The 17,963-nt window shown below is 41.1% G+C and overlaps 1 protein-coding gene across 2 annotated transcripts in view; it reads right to left on the bottom strand.

Moving 5' to 3' along the window:
• Positions 1–4,441: 4,441 nt before the first annotated feature.
• PAPSS2 (3'-phosphoadenosine 5'-phosphosulfate synthase 2) overlaps positions 4,442–17,963 on the bottom strand; it is a 53,441-nt gene continuing 39,919 nt past the window's right edge. Inside the window, exons 8-13 of one of the 2 annotated variants that reach the window (XM_048507051.1) lie at positions 17,209–17,238; positions 11,972–12,177; positions 10,611–10,746; positions 9,760–10,028; positions 6,924–7,153; positions 4,442–6,137 (exon numbers count right to left, since the gene is read on the bottom strand). In XM_048507051.1, the coding sequence (XP_048363008.1) occupies positions 5,996–6,137; positions 6,924–7,153; positions 9,760–10,028; positions 10,611–10,746; positions 11,972–12,177; positions 17,209–17,238 (1,013 nt within the window). In that variant the 3' untranslated portion in view covers positions 4,442–5,995. The remainder of the gene's footprint in view (positions 6,138–6,923; positions 7,154–9,759; positions 10,029–10,610; positions 10,747–11,971; positions 12,178–17,208; positions 17,239–17,963) is intronic. The other variant, XM_048507052.1, reaches the window with a different exon arrangement.

Genomic DNA, 17,963 nt, shown 5'->3' with positions numbered 1-17,963 from the left:
TTACTTTCTTGGGTGATGTAATTTTTTCATGTTAGAATAACTTAGTTTGGGATGTTTGCGTCTCAAATATGATCATATCTGTGACCTAGAGATATGTTCTGTTATCAATTCCAGATGGTACATTTATATTAGCTGCAAGTGAGCAGTCTCTAACAGAGCAGTCAGTCTCTAAAGAGAACCATTGCCAGCATGTCTAGCACAACTAACGTAACCAGTTAATTTTTTTGTCTACACATGCCAGATTTTCCTTATAAGTACTTTTTGTTAAGAAATTAGAGCATTTGTCCTAAAAGCATTATAGGTACCATGGAAATTGGACTGCTTATTGACTGGGTCAGCATGGAACACAAAAGCAGTCTGAGGTGTGTCTCTTCTCTGCCTTATGTAGTACATCCTTTTATGATTAGCCTTGTGCAAGTTGGTTGTACATGCCCTTTTTGTGGAGGGAGGTGAGACAGTGCATACATGTGTAGGGACTTAGGCTTGCAGCGTGGTCACAAATTGTATGTTCTTGCATGGTAGCTATCGTTTCTTGCTAGCTCAGGACTGAGCACGTGTTTCAAGCTTCCTCCTATTAAACTTTTTCTGGGCTGCTGTGTAAACTCCCTTGGGGGTATACATATATACGTATACGTATACATACATACATATATACGTGTGTGTGTGTGTGATGAGTTATACATTAAATATTCTATATGACTTTTTCCATGCAGGTCCTGTAATCTCCAGTGTAACCTTTTTAGTGGTCAAATGGCATAAATTTTCCATTCATTTTCAGCAGCAGAAAATTTGGTTTGATCCAACCCTACTGGGCTAGATCCTAAGAACATTGCAAGAGGGAGGAGAGTAAATCTCCATTCCCCAACCATTATGACCTTTTATCTGTGAAGGTCTCTCAACTCTTGGTAAATCTTTTTTTGGGGGGCCACAGGGAGATATGGAAATACAAATAAAAATACATTGCAACTAGAATCTTTACATTAGCTAATAGCACCCTGCATCTTCGGTTCTTAAGAGTCAGGAACTGGGGAAAAATGTTTCGTCTCTTGCCCAGACACCTACTTCTCAGGCACTTACTGGTCTACCTATCTTCCCTATGGTTCCTATCTGAACCGGAGAAAAAATGTTTTATCCAGCCTGCGTAACAAATGAGTTCAACACCCCTGTCTTAGGCATTGGATTTAAGGTCTTACACATGATGACTTTTGACCTAGCATATATATAAGGAACAAACAAGCAAGCAGTGAAACAGAAAAATTTATTGTTACTAAAGGTGAATTCTAGTAACAGAAAGCTAAATTAAGAGGCCATATTAGTCATGGGATATATCACTTAGATAAGACATTCCAATCTCCTGTCTGCAAAATATACAATAAAATGTTATAGGACATATCTTTTAAAAAATTAAAAAGGAATAATATGGCATATGGGGTGTAACCATGTGTAAATATGATAGTGAACAAAACAAAGTTAAAACAAAATACATTATCTCTATTAAAATATTAATTAAAATCATGTTTATCTTCAAGGTCCCTTCCAGAGGGCTTGGCTATAAAAGGCACTATTGCTAGTATACATGAGCTCATAATGTTGCAGCGAGAGCCATCTGCAATATTTGTTTAAATCAGTGCTGCTTATAGGAGATTCAATGTAACTTCTTGGCTAGAGTGCAAACTGGATAGCAAGAATGCTTCATGTACTCTGCCAGATTTTTTTAGGGAGGGGGGTATAACAACATATATTTGGTTTCTTTTACCAGTTCCCCAAACTATTAAAAAGTATAAAAGGATTAAAATGTATAAAAGGCAATCCCAAACACAGTTCTGAGACTGCAAAATGTCTTTGCTGCATAATTGCAAGAAAGAATAAGCAAATCATTGCACAATCTTTAGAAAAGAAAATGATTATTGAACAAACTGCTTGATTAGATAGACTTTAAACTATAGGCACAATTCAACTCGAGCACTTCCGGGCGGCGGGGGGGGGGGGCACACTCACCTCTTTTCACATGGAAAGGAGGATTATGCAGGGCAGCAGTATCTTCCTCAGGAGCAAAAGCCCTGGAAGGAGGCTGGAAGGATTTTGTGGGGTACTGGATCCTTTCCCAGCTATTGTTATTAGTGTGTTACATGAATCATTTGCATTTATTAAACATTAGCTTCAATATAAGCTATACATAATATATTCCATAATGTTTTATTCTGACAAGTGAACATTAAAGGCATAGATTCCAGTGTGCATAGTAAATCTCAAATATAACATTGGGTGAGAAGCTGATTCAGTGTCAGAAACCTCAGAATTATCACAAGTCTCAGCCAGTTCTATACGGCAGTGGGTTAGGCTGTGGACTTGTGGAAGTATCATCCTTTCCAATTAACTAATATAGGAGTGTCCAAATGACTCTAAAGGGGAAAAAAATCTGCAATTTTATAAATTGAATGTAAAACCTACATGATGCATCTCTCTAGATACTTTATTAAAGACACTCGTATCTAAGTGGAAGAAGCTGAAGGCTTTTGTGTCATATGAAAACACTCTGGCATCACTTTTATAAAAGATGGGAATGTTCAAGTCCACTAATGTATGCAGCCAGCGTAAGCAGAGCTACATATCCTTCTAAGGGGTTTTTGACTCTTGAAAGCTTATACCATGGAAATCTTTTTGGTCTTCAAGGTGCTACCGGATGTGAATCTTGCTTATCTTTCTAAGTCTGTTTTAGTCAATGGGCAACTGGGGTTAGGATGACATTTGTTAATTGACTGTTTTCCTTCAGTATAAGTGCCTTTGCTGAATGTAACTACAGCAGCGAGACACAAGGCAAGGGAGACAACTTGGCATCTTCTAACATTTCCCCCGCAAGCAAAGGCCTTTCTACAAAATGTAATACACAGGTGCACTATCAATAGACATATCAGTGCAAAGAGTCACAGCTTTTGCCAACATTCTAAGCATCAGTTTTACCAATGGGGAGCGTGTGGAAGGATAAAGAAGAATTTTCCTCCAATAGTATGAGATTACTGAGCTCTGGGGGCAAAAACTTTCTGCTCACATAGCCATGAACCTCAGCAATCTAGCTCTGAGGTACAGAGCAAGGGAGGCATACTTTTAACTTCACATTCCATACAATGTATGAGAAACATGTTTTTTGTGGGGGAAGGGGGTAGTGTGTACCTCATGGACTCCAGGGCACCTTTAGCTCTTAGAGGCATTCTTCCTTCCTTTTTAAAATAATGCTCAACTACTGTCAACATTCTCTTTGATAACTATTAACGTGCTCAGTCCTAATCAGCACATTTCTTCTGGGGTGGGACGTTTCTTGTTAACATAGAAACATATATGTTTTGGTATACCTAAGGAGCACTCAAAATATGCAAAAACCATTGGGGAAGCCTGTCCTAGTGATAGGCACTTGGCCAGGCATTGGAGGATTCCTAAGTGCTTAACATTGTATTTTTAAACCCATACAATAATCTTGTCCTATTCTCTCAATTTTTCAAATGAAAGTTGTGTGACTTGCTTGCATGACCACCTACTGAGGTTCTGACTGAAACTGGATATGGGTGACTTTTCAATTCTTGGCCACTGCCCTACAACAGGAATATATCACAACTGCACAATGAAAAAAATGAGCTGAACCACCAGCTTTTGTCTTCACAAAACAGCAGTTAATAATCACAAGCAGACTGGCATTTATATTGAAGAAAATAAAGGAGAACATTCAATTGATCTAAAAATAGTTTGCCCATATAAAATATCTTTCCACATATGCTGATGAATTTGGATTCATCGCTATCTTAGTTTTTGCTTTGCTAAGGAATTCACATTCTCATCATGATTTTGTAGAAAATAAAAAAAATAAAATACAAGAAATGGGCGAGTATAAGTTTTTTTTAAAAAAAACCAAGGGCTTTTTTTTAAAGATAGGAGGATAACCAGGATAGCCAAGAACAGCCCAGGACAGTGCTGGTGAACCTATGGCACGGGTGCCAGAGGTGGCACTCAGAGCCTTCTCTGTGGGCACGTGTAAACAGTTCATCATGTGGGGGGGAAATCCCCCCCGCCCCACACACACACATCTAGGCTGGCCTGGGCCGCTGGGCTCGATTATTAGCATTAAACCTAAGACCTAGTTTTGGGGAAGCAGTGTAGGTAACCCTGTTAAGTGCTGTTAAACCCCACTGATTTTCATGCAAAGAACTAAAACGTGATCCTTTACCTGGGAGAAAGCTTGGTTGCTGGCAATGGGGCTTGCTTCTGAGTAAACCCTCCTAGGGTTGTGATTCACCAGTTTGAAGAGTTACGTGGTTGCTTCAAAGCAAAGCTAACGACTACAACCAAGCTTACTCCCGAGTAACGCACACCTTGGAGCCAACCGTTTAAAACCTCAGAATTCAGGTTAAATTGCTGTGTTGGCACTTTGCAATTAATAAGTGGGTTTGGGGTTGCAGTTTGGGCACTTGGTCTCAAAAAGGTTCACTATCACTGGCCCAGGATCATCAAATCTTGGATGCTAAGCAGGGCTAGCCTTGGATAGTGATGGGAGACCTCCAAGGAAGTCCAGGCTGTGCCCTGATGATAAAAATTGGATAACTGTGTCCTGCACTGTTCCTCAACAGTGACTTCTCTGTTGCATGTCTTATCCTGGTTCACACTGCTTGAAACGCCTTCTGTGACATGTTTTCTTATGTAGAAAGATTAATTTTGTTGCCAGAGTAATGAACCACGTAGGGAAGAAGAATGAAATAAGCAGATTCTTCCTTGCGCAAATATTTTCAGGTAACTTCAACTTCAGTTCCTGCTTTTTAAAAAATAACATAAAAGGATTAGTCAGAGGCGGATTCCGCATGGGCCAAAAACAGTGATGTGAAAACTGTGTAAAGCCATTTACACCGTTTTCACACCGCTGTTTTTGGCCCATGCGGAATCCGCCTAAGAGAAGTCGAAAGTGAGGCTAAGAGCTAACAAATAATTAGGGGATCTTGCCTGGCCTATCTCGAATTAGAAAATGTGCCTGTTGAAACTTGTGGCTTTTAAAAATTCTTCTTTCTAGATAATTTCATCTTGTATTGAGCTCTTGTTTAATGCCAAGGATTCCAGGGCTCAGTCTAGGTTGGTGGTTGTATCTGCTAGGCCTCACTGTAGTGGTGCTTGAATTGAGAGTGCCTTAGATCACACCCAACACTGGGAGGGGCTGGCACAGGGGTCTGCAACCTGCGGCTCTCCAGATGTTCATGAACTACAATTCCCATCAGTCCCTGCCAGCATGGCCAATTGGGGGCTGATGGGAATTGTAGTTCATGAACATCTGAAGAGCCGCAGGTTGCAGACCCCTGGGCTGGCATGTTTATCTCACATTGTAAATTTTATTGATGAAGTGTTGATAAGCACCAGTTGAAAACCATTGAGCTAAAACTGGAAGTGAATTTTGGAGCTCACTGCCAGCACACTATGACTACTGAGATGATGAGAGAAAATTATATATTACTCTGATATTTCCTGTTCCTGCTATGTCAAAGAGTCAGGATTTAACTGTTAATTTAAAAAACAATTCTGTCATCAAGCTCCTCAAAGGAAACGAAGGCCACAGTGGAGTTTGGCTGAAGCTCCTCAATCAATTTGCTGCTTCTCAAAACAAGTTGTTTCTCCACTACCGGTTGTAAGCAATAAGTTAAAGTTATCAAGGAAGATGCATGTTTTGATGATCAACTGTACACTTACGATATCCTCCCCTCCAAAAAAGGCTAAGTGATCAAATAGAATATGGTTTGGGTACTTATCATTTAGATCTTTACTTTTCTACATAAAGTTTAAAAATCCTTCTTATGGCTTTGCCCTGCAAATAAGAAGCCATCTAATAACTTTAGTGGGTTAAAAAGCCAAGCCAAAATGAGGCCTGCAAAAAAATTTCCACAAATAAAAGTAGAAAAATTAAAAGAAGCCAAAACATTATAGCATAAGTATCAATCGACAAAGGCTTTCCAAGGTAAAAGAACAATTAATTATTTTTTCCCAGGGATGTGTAGTATTCTGTCAACACTTTCCAAGCTTTAGGTGCCATGAAGCCATCTGGGGGATTTTCACCTTCACGAGCCAGCTTCCTCATGCGTGTGCCAGAAATGAAGTCAAATTCATTGTGCCTTGTAAAGAAAGGGTAGTCAGTCACAGTCCAGCAACATTAACACAAAAGATTGAAACTGATTGATTATACAACTGAACTATAGTTCAAATCATTTCTGCAACTAAGTACAGCTTTCCCTGCACAATGTGAACATCTGATAACATTCAGTACTCTGATAACATTCAGAGCCAGCATGGTATGGCAGTCAGAGTGCTGGACCAGAATCTGGGAGCACCACGTTCAAAGCTTGCTGGGTGAACTTAAATCAGTCACCCACTTGGAGCCCTGGGTTTGAATAACCACACTACCTGGGAAGTTCACAGGGTGACTACGGGCCAGCCATACATTCTCAGTCTAACCCACCTCACAGGGTGGTGATGAGGATAAAAATGGAGTAGAACAGAATGATCTACGCTGCTTTGGGTCCTCATTGGTGGGGAAAGCCAGAGATAGGGCGCTTTCACACATGCTGAACCATGCACTTTCAAGCAACTTTCAATGCAGTTTAAATATCATTTTCAATTTGATTTTGCCATTACACACAGCAAAATCCATCTGCAAAGTTGACTGAAAGTGGATGGAGAGTGCACCTGTCAAAGTGCTCCAGACTGGTAGATAGACAGACAGATAATAATGTCATTCTAATTGCAAATCCCATTTCAAAGCACTGCCCTTCATGAGGTAACCCAACAGGAAGCCAAACTCGTTAATCATTATGTTATATTCATAGGGTTATTTTTAGATGGGCACTTCTAGTGTGTGCGCATGTACCACCCCACCCCCCCCCAAAAAAAAAAACTCTTACCTGTCTGGATCATAGAAAATCATTGCTTTTTGTACTTTGTTGTATGCAGCTACTCTGAAAGGGATGATTTCCACAGAAGTGAGTCCAGGAGCCATGCTAAGCACCTTTGCACCTTGAGTAGGTTCGTACAGATCTTTCTTGGTTTCAGGGTGGGGCATTCCTGCTGGATCTCGCCCTACAATGTAGAAACTGGCTCCAGCAATCATTCGAGCCCTGCAGTGCCACTGGACCTGAGAAAGTGCCACACGATTAAAGCTCTGCTGATAAGGAGCCTCGCCACACAATTAAGAGAGATTTTTCAAGAACATGTTGTACTAATGCAAACTAGATCACCCGTAGAAATATATCAACGGCGCTTCATTATGGCTCTGGTTACACAAAGACCTAACTGAAGGGAAAGGTACGATAATAGTTGCAGTTGTTTTTGAAAGTTACAGCTTTTCACTTAACTATACACAAGCACACCTTTTAGAATTGCATTGTTTGTTTTGTTTTACTATAATGAAGTATTTATTATTACAGTTTTCAGAAAGAGGGAAAGTCCATGCGAAAGAAATAGCTGGTGAGTTCTCACATTCCTTCCAGCAATTTTCCAGCCTTGGGAAAATGTATTTATAGCAAAGCTTCTTGATCATGTTGTGGTTACTGGCCAGTGAGGAGAACTTTATGACTCTTCCATTTCCAATGACTGCTGAAGAGGAGCAGATGTCAGAGAGCATTCATCCTCACTCCTTGGCAGGCAGTTACAGATCCCTGATTTCCTACATGATTTAATATCCACTGTGGTAAGTTTCTTCTTAGAGCAGCAGTGCCGTAGTGGTTTAGAGCAGGTGCATTCTAATCTGGAGGAACCAGGTTTGATTCCCCGCTCTGCCGCCTGAGCTGTGGAGGTTTATCTGGGGAATTCTGATTAGCCTGTGCACTCCCACACACGCCAGCTGGGTGACCTTGGGCTAGTCACAGCTTTCCGCCACACACACGCACTTCCAGTCCCTATTGGGCAGGGAGGTTGCTTTAGTAACCCCTTCTCGGCACTCAGAAAAAATTAGTAACCACTTCTAGAGAAGTGGTGAGAACTGGTTGGATCCCACCTCTGCTCTGGCCCTTTCTTCATGGGGCCAAAAACAGCAGCCCAGGGATGGAAAAACACCAGTCCTGTGCAGCCCCGAGCGGCGTGAAGGCGCCGCTTTCCACCTCCCTTCCCGAGGGAGGTTTTTGGAAAACGCCGCCTTCCCATCGGCACGGTGCAAACAGCACCACGCCAAAGACGCCGCCTTCCCGTCCCCCCCAACTCACCTTGTCCTCCAGCGTCAGTCTGGAGGGCTGCTGAGACCCACCCACGCTGCCCTCCGACCCCTGGAGGTCGGAGGGCAGCATGGGCGGGTCCCTGCAGCCCTCCAGACGCTGGAGGATGAGGTGAGTGGGGTGGGACGCAGAAGATGTGGCTCCGTGCGGAGCTGCCTCTGCGGGGGCCACTCGCACGGTCCCGTGCGAACAGCCCCCTCTCCTCCACCGGCATAATTTCTGCCGGTGGAGAGCCGCCCTTCAGCCATGTGGAAAGGGCCTCTGACTCAAGCTATAGGTAACAGTACATACTCCAGGTCCTTCTTTCTCTTCAGCTCCATGACTCTACCACTTGTACCTTCTTCTTTCTTCACTGTTTCTCAGGCCACTGACTACTGCGTCTCATCCTAGCTATCTTATCTTGTGATTCCGATCCCCCGCACACAGCACAATTCTTTCCTCTTGTTGAACACTTTCAGTCCTCTCTCCAATCAGCCCTCTTGTGTCTCAGTTCCTTGTCTCCTCTACACTCTGCCACAAGTCATGCTCTCCGTTTCTCTATTTTTAAAGTTCCTCATTCCCAGATCATTGCCTAATCTACACCCTTCTGATGGTGGAGTCCCCATTCCTTAGTTTCCCCTACCTCCTAGAATGTCTTCCCAATCTTGATGCTGCTGGTATGTAAGTCAAACTAACAACTCACTCATAGAAAGTGGATTGGTTCAAGGTATTATATCAGTTCAGCAACGTGTAGCCTAAGGGCAATCTATTTAAAGCTCTTAAAATTTCAGGTGGGTTGAGATTCACAATTGATTCCCTTATCCTGGAGGATCTGGCAGGTCATGGATGGAGGCAAAGGGCTTATCTGCCTGACCACCTCCTACTTTTATACCAGTTTACCTATCATGGCTTTCCCAAAAGGATCCTGGGAACAGAGGGTTGATGAGAATGCTAAAAAACTGGCAGAGTACTGCAGTAATTCTAACCAAACTACAAATACTTGTAGTTGCTGCGGAATTTACATCTGTTGTAAAGATAAGCCTGAGCAGGCAAGGTGTTCTTGCAGTCAGGCTGAGAATAGCGATTCCTATTATAATTTATTACTTGCCTAGTACTTAAAATAAGTGAAGACCTTCACAGAAATGAAAAAAAAGACACATCTCTGTCCAGCTTCTAAATCTTGACAACAGATGGAGCAGGGAGTAAGTCCCACTGAAATCAATTGAATTTACATCTGAATACATCAATTCAGCAAAGAATAGTCAGAAGCAACATATTGGATTGTATGACAGATAAAAAGATTCCAGACATATACACCATGGCATGCGGAAGGAAGATTCCTTTTACACCTATGAAATTAAAGGAGAATATTAAGGGAGGAACACCATGGGAAAACATTCAGAACAAGAAATATTTGAATAGAAGAAGGATAGGAATAAGTGCAGGAGGCAGTGGAATCCAGAGAGTACTAGTCATATCAAAAAGAACAAGAGGACAGCATAGTGCAAAGTAGTTGTTTGTTCTTATTGTTATTGCCCAGGAAATACCCTACCTCTGTTGGTCCAGCATACAACATAGGAGAAGGGAAGATTGCTACAACAGTTGACTTTGGATCCAGGATGTGTTCTTCCAGCACTGCAGAATGCTGTTTCATGCGCCATTCAAGTGGCACATCATCATCCTTGGTCCATCCACCAAGGGGATGCAGGAGTAACACAGGATGCTTGTAACCCCTTTCAAACAGGCGGCGTTTGGTGTCCTGCATTAGCAGAGCATGCCCATTGTGCACGGGATTACGCAGCTGGAAAGCAAACACTGCATCTGGAATAGAAGAAGAGAAGTCAGATGCAGAACTTGTTGCATGCAGAGTGTCATAAACCAACTTGTAACACTGCAAACCAAAGAGGAAATATAACACATCGTCTGCATTAAATACAATAGCTGTTAACCTTTGCCATCATAAACAGTTGCCCCTCAACACATAAAAAGATGCCCAAATCACAGCAGTTGTCAAGCACATGCAAGCAACGCCATTTTGACTTGGGTATCATTTGTTTCTGGGAGGGTTTTCACACTGGTAGTTGTTTTAACATGCACACTTTGTTTGTGTGGGCATGTCTGTGTGTTAAGGAACAACTGTTCTTCATCTGTGGGGTACTTCATCTGTGGGGTACTCCTGTGGGGATGACAACTAACAGGTAACAGTAATGACTGGTGGACTGTAGTGAGCCATAAGTCCATGTCTCTTTAGCAGTTGCAACACTGGACTTAGGAAGGGCTCGTTGGATCATTGGCTTCAAAGTATAAGAGTCACCACAGAGGAAGTTCTGCTTCTTCCTCATCAAGTAATATGGATATTTGGGATTACAAAGAACATTATATATCACAAATGTGAATACTCACCTGCATTCATTTCTTTAAACTTCTGCCTCAGCTCCAGTGGTGTCAAGCGATATTGGTCCAACCCATCATTCCACTTGATTCTCTCTAGCACCAACAGATCTCCACCAGCCAACCAATCTCCACTTTCCATAACCATCTATCAAAGGGCATTGCCACCAATTAGATCAAAATGATACTTAAATGAAAGAAATGGGTTATAGCCTTTTAGCTAAAGTAAATCTCAAAAATGGTATCATAGAGCTAGTGTTGAAAAGGGGAACCAGAATGATTTGGAGATTGGACCACTTTCTCTACAAGGCAAAGTTGAAGAGCTTAGGGCTTTTTAGTGTAGCACAAAAGTTGACTGTGAGAGGTAATGAAGGTTTATACAACTATGCATGGTGTGGACAAAGTGGATTGAGAAAACCTCTTTCCTCTCCCAACATTCTAGTATTTAAGGAGCATCCACTGAAATAGTTGAGTAGTAGATTTTAAAAAAGCAAAAGAAGACACTTCTTAATAGAATGCACAAGTAACTTGTGGACTTCTTTGCCACAAAACATAGTGATGGTCGAAAAGGAGGATAGATCAGTCACTGGCTATAAACCATGATGGCTAAATAGGAACTTCATGTTCAGAGGCATATACCACTGAATATCAATTGCATGTGAACAATAATAGGGAAGCAATGCCCTGCTTGTGGGCCTTCAGAGAGATCTGTTTTGGCCACTGTAGGAAACAGGATTGACCATTGACACAGCAGAACTCTTCTTATGTTCTTAAGAGGAAGAATGGACTGCAATAAACAGGTTCTGTGGATGCTGTCTTTAAAACAGCCAAGCTAGAGCCAGGAGAGCCAAACAGTGACACCGGTTCCATATACTGTTCTTAAAAAATGGCTGCCAGGAAATTCAAGAAAAATACAGGCCAAGCCATAAAATTACTATTTTTATCATATATTAGCTACATACTAGGTCCAAGTAGGCTTGGAAGAGATTGCACCCAGAAGGAGATGATGATAGCAAAGTAAACAGAGATTTAGGGAGGGTCTTCTACATAAAGAGAATTTAAGGATTATGGGTCAGCCTGGACAAGGGAGGAATGAAGCAGCAAGTTGACCAGGGACAAGAAACTGAATGGGCTACTCCAAACTTCAACCCCCCAAAAAGTTTTACATAGACATAAGGGATGTCTATTACTGTATCTCTTCATAAAAGCTATTTAACAGATCAGGGGTATAACGAAGGAGGCCCTGCTGCTTGTTGCAGCCAACCTAACAATCTTAAATGGTGGAATTACAAAACCAATCATCTCAGCAAATTGTTCATATTACCACTGCAAAAATTAAAACACACACACCCACACACTCTGTGCTCACTTACTTTTACATGTGGGTGCTTCGCACAAGTGGTCCCCCAGACACGAGCGCAGCGTTCTTCCTTTCTGTGTTCAAAAAACTCAGGGTTTTTTAGTATGGCCACCCTCCGTCCATTGTACTCCAGTGTAAAGGCACTGCAACCTTCCAGACGCTTCTTATCCTCGGAAGACACCGGAAGCACAATGGGAATGCTCAAGTTAATAACGCCATCTGTTAAAAAAGGTCATATTTTCAAAACAGGTTTAAATATAATTCATTTGGGAGGACAGTTTGTGGATCACCTGAAAATACTGGGAAATGCAAAAGTGCCCATCACCTGGTACAGATGCAAGTTTCTATGATAACTGTTTCTGAAGATAACTTCACAGAGATTCTTTGGTAGTGCTCCAGAAACTCAGCAGAACTGAGAAACAGCTGAGTTTCTAAATGTGTTCTAATGTGTATTAATGGTTAACCATGTGCACTAATGATTAACCATGACCTACACTGCATATGCATTTAAAGGGTGTATAATGACATATTTATGGCATCAGCAATGGTGGTGCTCATGGGACAATTAACACTGAGTCTTCTCATCCTCATATGAAAGGCGTACTATGTACCTTCCTCCTATGTCCGACCTGCAATTCTCAAGATTGCAGATGCAGTAGAGTTGAACTCCTTTTTCTCAGTATAAAACTTCAAATGCTGCACTAGGGAGAACAGACCATGTCAGATGAGCATGAATGTTACTACCATTTCAGTCTGTATGCTTCTGGTTATCCCAGCAGTATTTATGTGGCATTTGCTTCTTTAGCCAATTACTTGGATGCTTCAGACACAATAAAGAATCTAGTTCCAACTTTTTCCTAGTCTTGGCCTCTCCCTTTACCAGCAGCCCAACATGTTTACATTAAATAGGTGAGCCTTTTCCCACCACTTCACCTGTTTAAACTCCACCTGCTTACAGTTTGAACATCAGTCAGTTACTGAAAGGACAAGATGAGAGCTTGTAAAAAAATTGTAACTAATTCATAAACATAAAAAATGTAATATAATAAAAATAAAATCAACACATCTGTTATAAGTCAATACAATACACATCAAGTCTATGAATCACCACATGAAAGACAATTGTTTGATGGAAGCTTGATTAACTGGATCTATCTGTCCTATCTTGTCTGCTTTCAGTGCTAGTGGGTGATGGAAATCAATGCCACCAGATGGCATAGGTAAGGTTGCCCTCTGTCAAAAAAAAATAATGCCATGTTCTTTTAACAGAGGCTTAATGGGAAGTTATTTATCAGACTATGCCCCCTCTACCGGCAGGTGACTGTCCTTCAGCTCAGCAGTAGTGAAAACCAAAAGCCCAGGCTACTGCAGAGAAGTACTGGCATCCCAATTGAATGCTGGCGGGGTGGGGGGAGGGGTTGCACTGAGGTCCAAGTCCTGGACTTATGCCATCTTTTTGGGTGGCTTAAGTCCATTTAGCCCTATGGAGGGCTTTCCAGTGGTTGAGGGTTTTTGGTTTTTGCTGCCTCCCCACACTAGCAAAAAACCCTCTGGAGGCAGCATGGTGGCACTGCAGTGGCAGCATCTCTGGCCACCTGGGAATCTGGATTAGGCTGTATGTTATCCTAGACCACAAAAAGCTTCCAAGGCCCATTTTTACACATTAATTCTTTATTAAAAAGATAAGAGATTTTTCTCCTGACCTAGGCATGGCTGCCACCAGTGGTGCAGAAAGCAAGGGATTGTGACTTACCAGGAGAATAGTCTATGGCAGTGGTTCTCAACCTTCCTAATGCCGCGACCCTTTAATACAGTTCCTCATGTTGTGGTGACCCCCAACTCTAACATTTATTCATTTTACAGATGGAGAACACTGATGCAGAGAGACTTAGGCGATCCCTATGAAAGGGCCATTCGACCCCAAAGGGGTCCCGACCCCCAAGTTGAGAACCACTGGTCTATGGCTATAGCACAGGGTCAGCACTATACCTCCCCCACTCCTTTGCCCCTCTAGCAGTTGTCTATTCTCTGGATCAGCTGATGAGAGAAAACCCACATAAAAATATGGGGGGATTGTATAAGACTATAATGGAATCTAACATGGGATCATTTCATATTTTGAACTTGGCATATCACATTTGCCAGAAAGGTTACCAAGTGGGTGACTGCCATAAGGAAGAGAAAAAGCCTGTTCTCCACAGGTTGATTAAAAATTATTTTTAAATCAGATTTTTAAATTTAAATCAGATTTTTAAAATGAATTTTTTTTAAAAAAAACTATATCTAAAGATGGTTTTCTATTTAATATACATTACAGTCCAAAAGAGGATTAGTTTTAATGACATAGCACAAGGCTGTATATTCATGTCGTGTTCAAATTTTTGATAAATGTATTCCATTAATCCATTCACAATGTCATACTGTTCCAGAGCGTTCTGTAAGAGTATTATGGGCATTTTTTCTATCTAGGAGATATTAGTGCACATGTATGGTTTTGCAGTTCTCAAAACTGTGAATTTGTGTCTGCAAAGATAACATGACTTTTTTTCACAGCAAAACCATTAAAAATAAACACATGAAGTTGAGAAAAATACCTTAATCCCATTGTTTCTTTGCAAATATACACCTTAAGTGCTAAGCTTCAAGAAGTTCAATGAACAGAAGATTGTTTGGAGTGGAACAGATCTGCACAAGGAGCTAAGTATGAGCAGGGAGGGACAAGCAGTAAAAATGAGTGGAATACTCCACAAGTCTTGGGACCTTTGTGTATATAGCCTGAGGTTTATCATACTACTACTCTCTCTCTCTGGAGGAGAAAACTTATAATGGCAGCAGGCTGCAAAATGGTATAGAAAACTATGATTTAAATTCAGTTTTTCTGACTAGTGATTTAAATTGTGGTTTAGATCTGTTTTATTTAAATCAAATCCACCCTGATTCCCCATATAAAACCTTTTGAACTTTATGAATTTTCAAGCAGTGAACATGAGCATCTGACCTGCTGTCTTAATCTACTTGTGTAACTGAAGTATTTACCTTCATCAGTGAACAGATAATTTAAAATATTGTAAAGTGTTTGTTTTCCAATGCAATCAACCTGAACTTACCCAACTTGGTTTGCTGAGGATATTTTCTCTCACTTTTTTTGATAGCAAGTATAATTAACTATGTTTGACCATTTCAATGCATAATATGTAATAAATGAACAAATTAGAATTAAGTATGATGGCAGTTTTGTTCAACCATTTAATGCAATTGATTTTCATTATGATTTGTGAGTCAATTTTAATGATCTATGATTATATCTACTATTCTATACTGTCTCTAAGACTGTCCGCTAGATTTTCTCAACACTATGGTGTCTTACACATAGGAATAGGATTTTGTGGTTGCCCTGTTACTGGTATGGCTGCAGATAAAGTGCACCACCAATGCAGTTTCCACATGGAAGATTTCCCCACACTTTCTCTGCCCCAATGCCTTGGAAGTGGCTACTCATCCTCCTTTGGCCACCAAAACTTTTGCAATTTTTTAAAAAATTGGCACCGGACAATGGTTATATTGATATATTGGTACTCATTTTTAAAATGAATTTTATATATGATTTTAGGTTTTATGCCATTGTAAGCCACTCTGAGCCCTTTGAAGGTAGGGCAGGGTATAAAAATAAATAAAATAAATAGGTGTAGCAGTTTCTCTGAATTCCCAACTTTCATTGATAAAGTAAATCTCTTTCCCTTTCTATTATATATCTGCAAGGGATAGGCCCCAAGACTTAAAAAGAGAGAGAGAGAGAGATGGGAATTTAGGAAAATGTCTACTCCTGTTGGTTCAACAGTGGGCCTTTCCCCACTTACCTTAAGCCCCGCGCTACTTGAGGAGAGTAGTGCAGGGTTCCCCGGCACTCCCCACGAGAGGGGTGGTGACAGCGCAGCCGCCCCGACGCTGCTGCTGTCGTGCCCCCTCAGTGTGCAGCATCCCTGGCACTCTTGCAAAGGGCACCTTTTGATGACCCCGCGCAGAGTGCGGGGTCGTGGGGAAGCCCGGGCACGCAGCATAGGGGGGATCATGCTGAGTGGGGAAACGCCCCAAATATCACTATAACAATGTTCTAGTGCCATTTTTTAAAAAAATTAAAAGCCACCAGTGGTAGTGGGAGGAAACAGTTGCCATGGACACAGGGCAAGAGAAAATGGATGCCACGTAGGCTAGAAAACCCAAGTATCCCCACCCACACAGCAGCAATTCAGGCTTTATGGCAATCTTTGCAAAAAAAACTTCAGAACAAAACAGGTTTAAGAAAGAGCAGAGAAAAGCCAGGAAAACTCTAGGAAGTGCAGATAAGCAACACATTGCTGTGGGAAAACACAGGGGCAAAAGACACTTCCCAAAAACACTGAACATGGGATAACCCATGTGGAAGACACCTATGCAGATTCTGCTGTCCTTATTTAACACTGTATATTTACATTCACTAAAATACTATGGGACGTACTGTCCATGAAATGCCTATTTCAGATTTAATCCATGCACAATCAGCAATAAAGGGGTATATTCATATGGAGATTCAACCAGATTATTTTTTTTCCTGTACTGAGCACTTCTGACCGAGTTGTTCTAATCCAGGGATCTTGAAAATAGATATTTTTTTAAAAAAAAAATACAAAAGTAATCAGTGTCCTTATCAGCAGATATTCAGTGGTCAAATTTAAGAATATTTTATTTAGAACAAATAATTTACCAAGTTCTGGCCCCATGTTCATGTGCAATTAATACACCGCAGGCTAACTTGCAACCCACCAAGTTTAATGCATGCCCATCAGCTACATATGGAGAGCTTGATAAATCTGTTTTTCTAGTTCACTTGGGACTATAAAAATGGGAAAGATGGAGGGTTTTAAGTGTGTGACAGGGTGTTAAGTGGGCTGTATTTGGTTCACAATGGAACTATTTATAACATAACCATGTAACTTTGAATGTCAATAAGTGCTTTGTCATGATCTCCAACATAATCAGGATTGAAACCTGTTATACCAAAGAACAGTCCCCATATTTTCCAGCCAATCAAAAATTATGAGATCTGAGGTAAAAAAATTTAAACTGGTTGAACCATGAATATACTCCTACTGATTCAATTGTTCTACTTTGGAATTCCATTTCCATCACATATGTTTTCTAACTTCCAGTGAATTTTTTATTTTATGATACCAATCACTTTCATACCATTGTGGAAAACAACGGAATACATACCAAGCTTGGACATATCAACTCTACACCTTCCTGGCAAAATATAAGCACAATTATCAAGAATATTTTAACTGCCACTGTCCCTCAAGTGACCTCTATAATCAGTTTGATGACCGGTCCTAAAACCGCCCTTCTTCCAAGATGTTTGTGCTGGGATACATGTGATTCAATCTGTCAAGAAAGATTTGCAGCTCATTTGGTGCACAGCCTCATATGTATCATAAGGTTATTTGGGACCCAACAGAACCACCTAGACTCGTTTTATGAGATGTTTAGGGAGTGACACCCATGTGATCCAAGAACACTGATTGGACCACAAGGTGAGTTGCTCCACCTGGTTGAGAGTTACGGACATTTCTCATCTTATTATTTTTAAGACAAGTAAAGCTGTTTCAAAGGAGAAGAGCATCTGCTTGGCATGCAGGAAGTTGCAAGGTCAATCCCCAACATCCCCAGTTTAAAGGATTAGGTAGAAGGCAATTTGAAAGTCCTCTGCTTACAATCCAAAAGAGCTTCTGCCAATCAGAGTAAACATTTCAACCTTGATGGACCACTCGTTTCATTCATTATAATGTAGCTTCATATGGTCTTCATGTATGCAATGTACAAAAATCAGTAGTGACCAAGTCCCTTCATGGGAAACTGAATGGGACTCAGGTCTCAAACATACATGCAGAGGAATGAAGAATCCAAGATCTGACTCAGGAGAATGGGGTGCAGCGCTTCAGACTACATGACAAGGAAGATCTCACTTTAGA

The sequence above is a fragment of the Sphaerodactylus townsendi genome, linkage group LG08, assembly GCF_021028975.2.
Source record: "Sphaerodactylus townsendi isolate TG3544 linkage group LG08, MPM_Stown_v2.3, whole genome shotgun sequence".
Taxonomy (NCBI): domain Eukaryota; kingdom Metazoa; phylum Chordata; class Lepidosauria; order Squamata; family Sphaerodactylidae; genus Sphaerodactylus; species Sphaerodactylus townsendi.
This window is presented reverse-complemented; position numbering and strand designations above follow the sequence as displayed.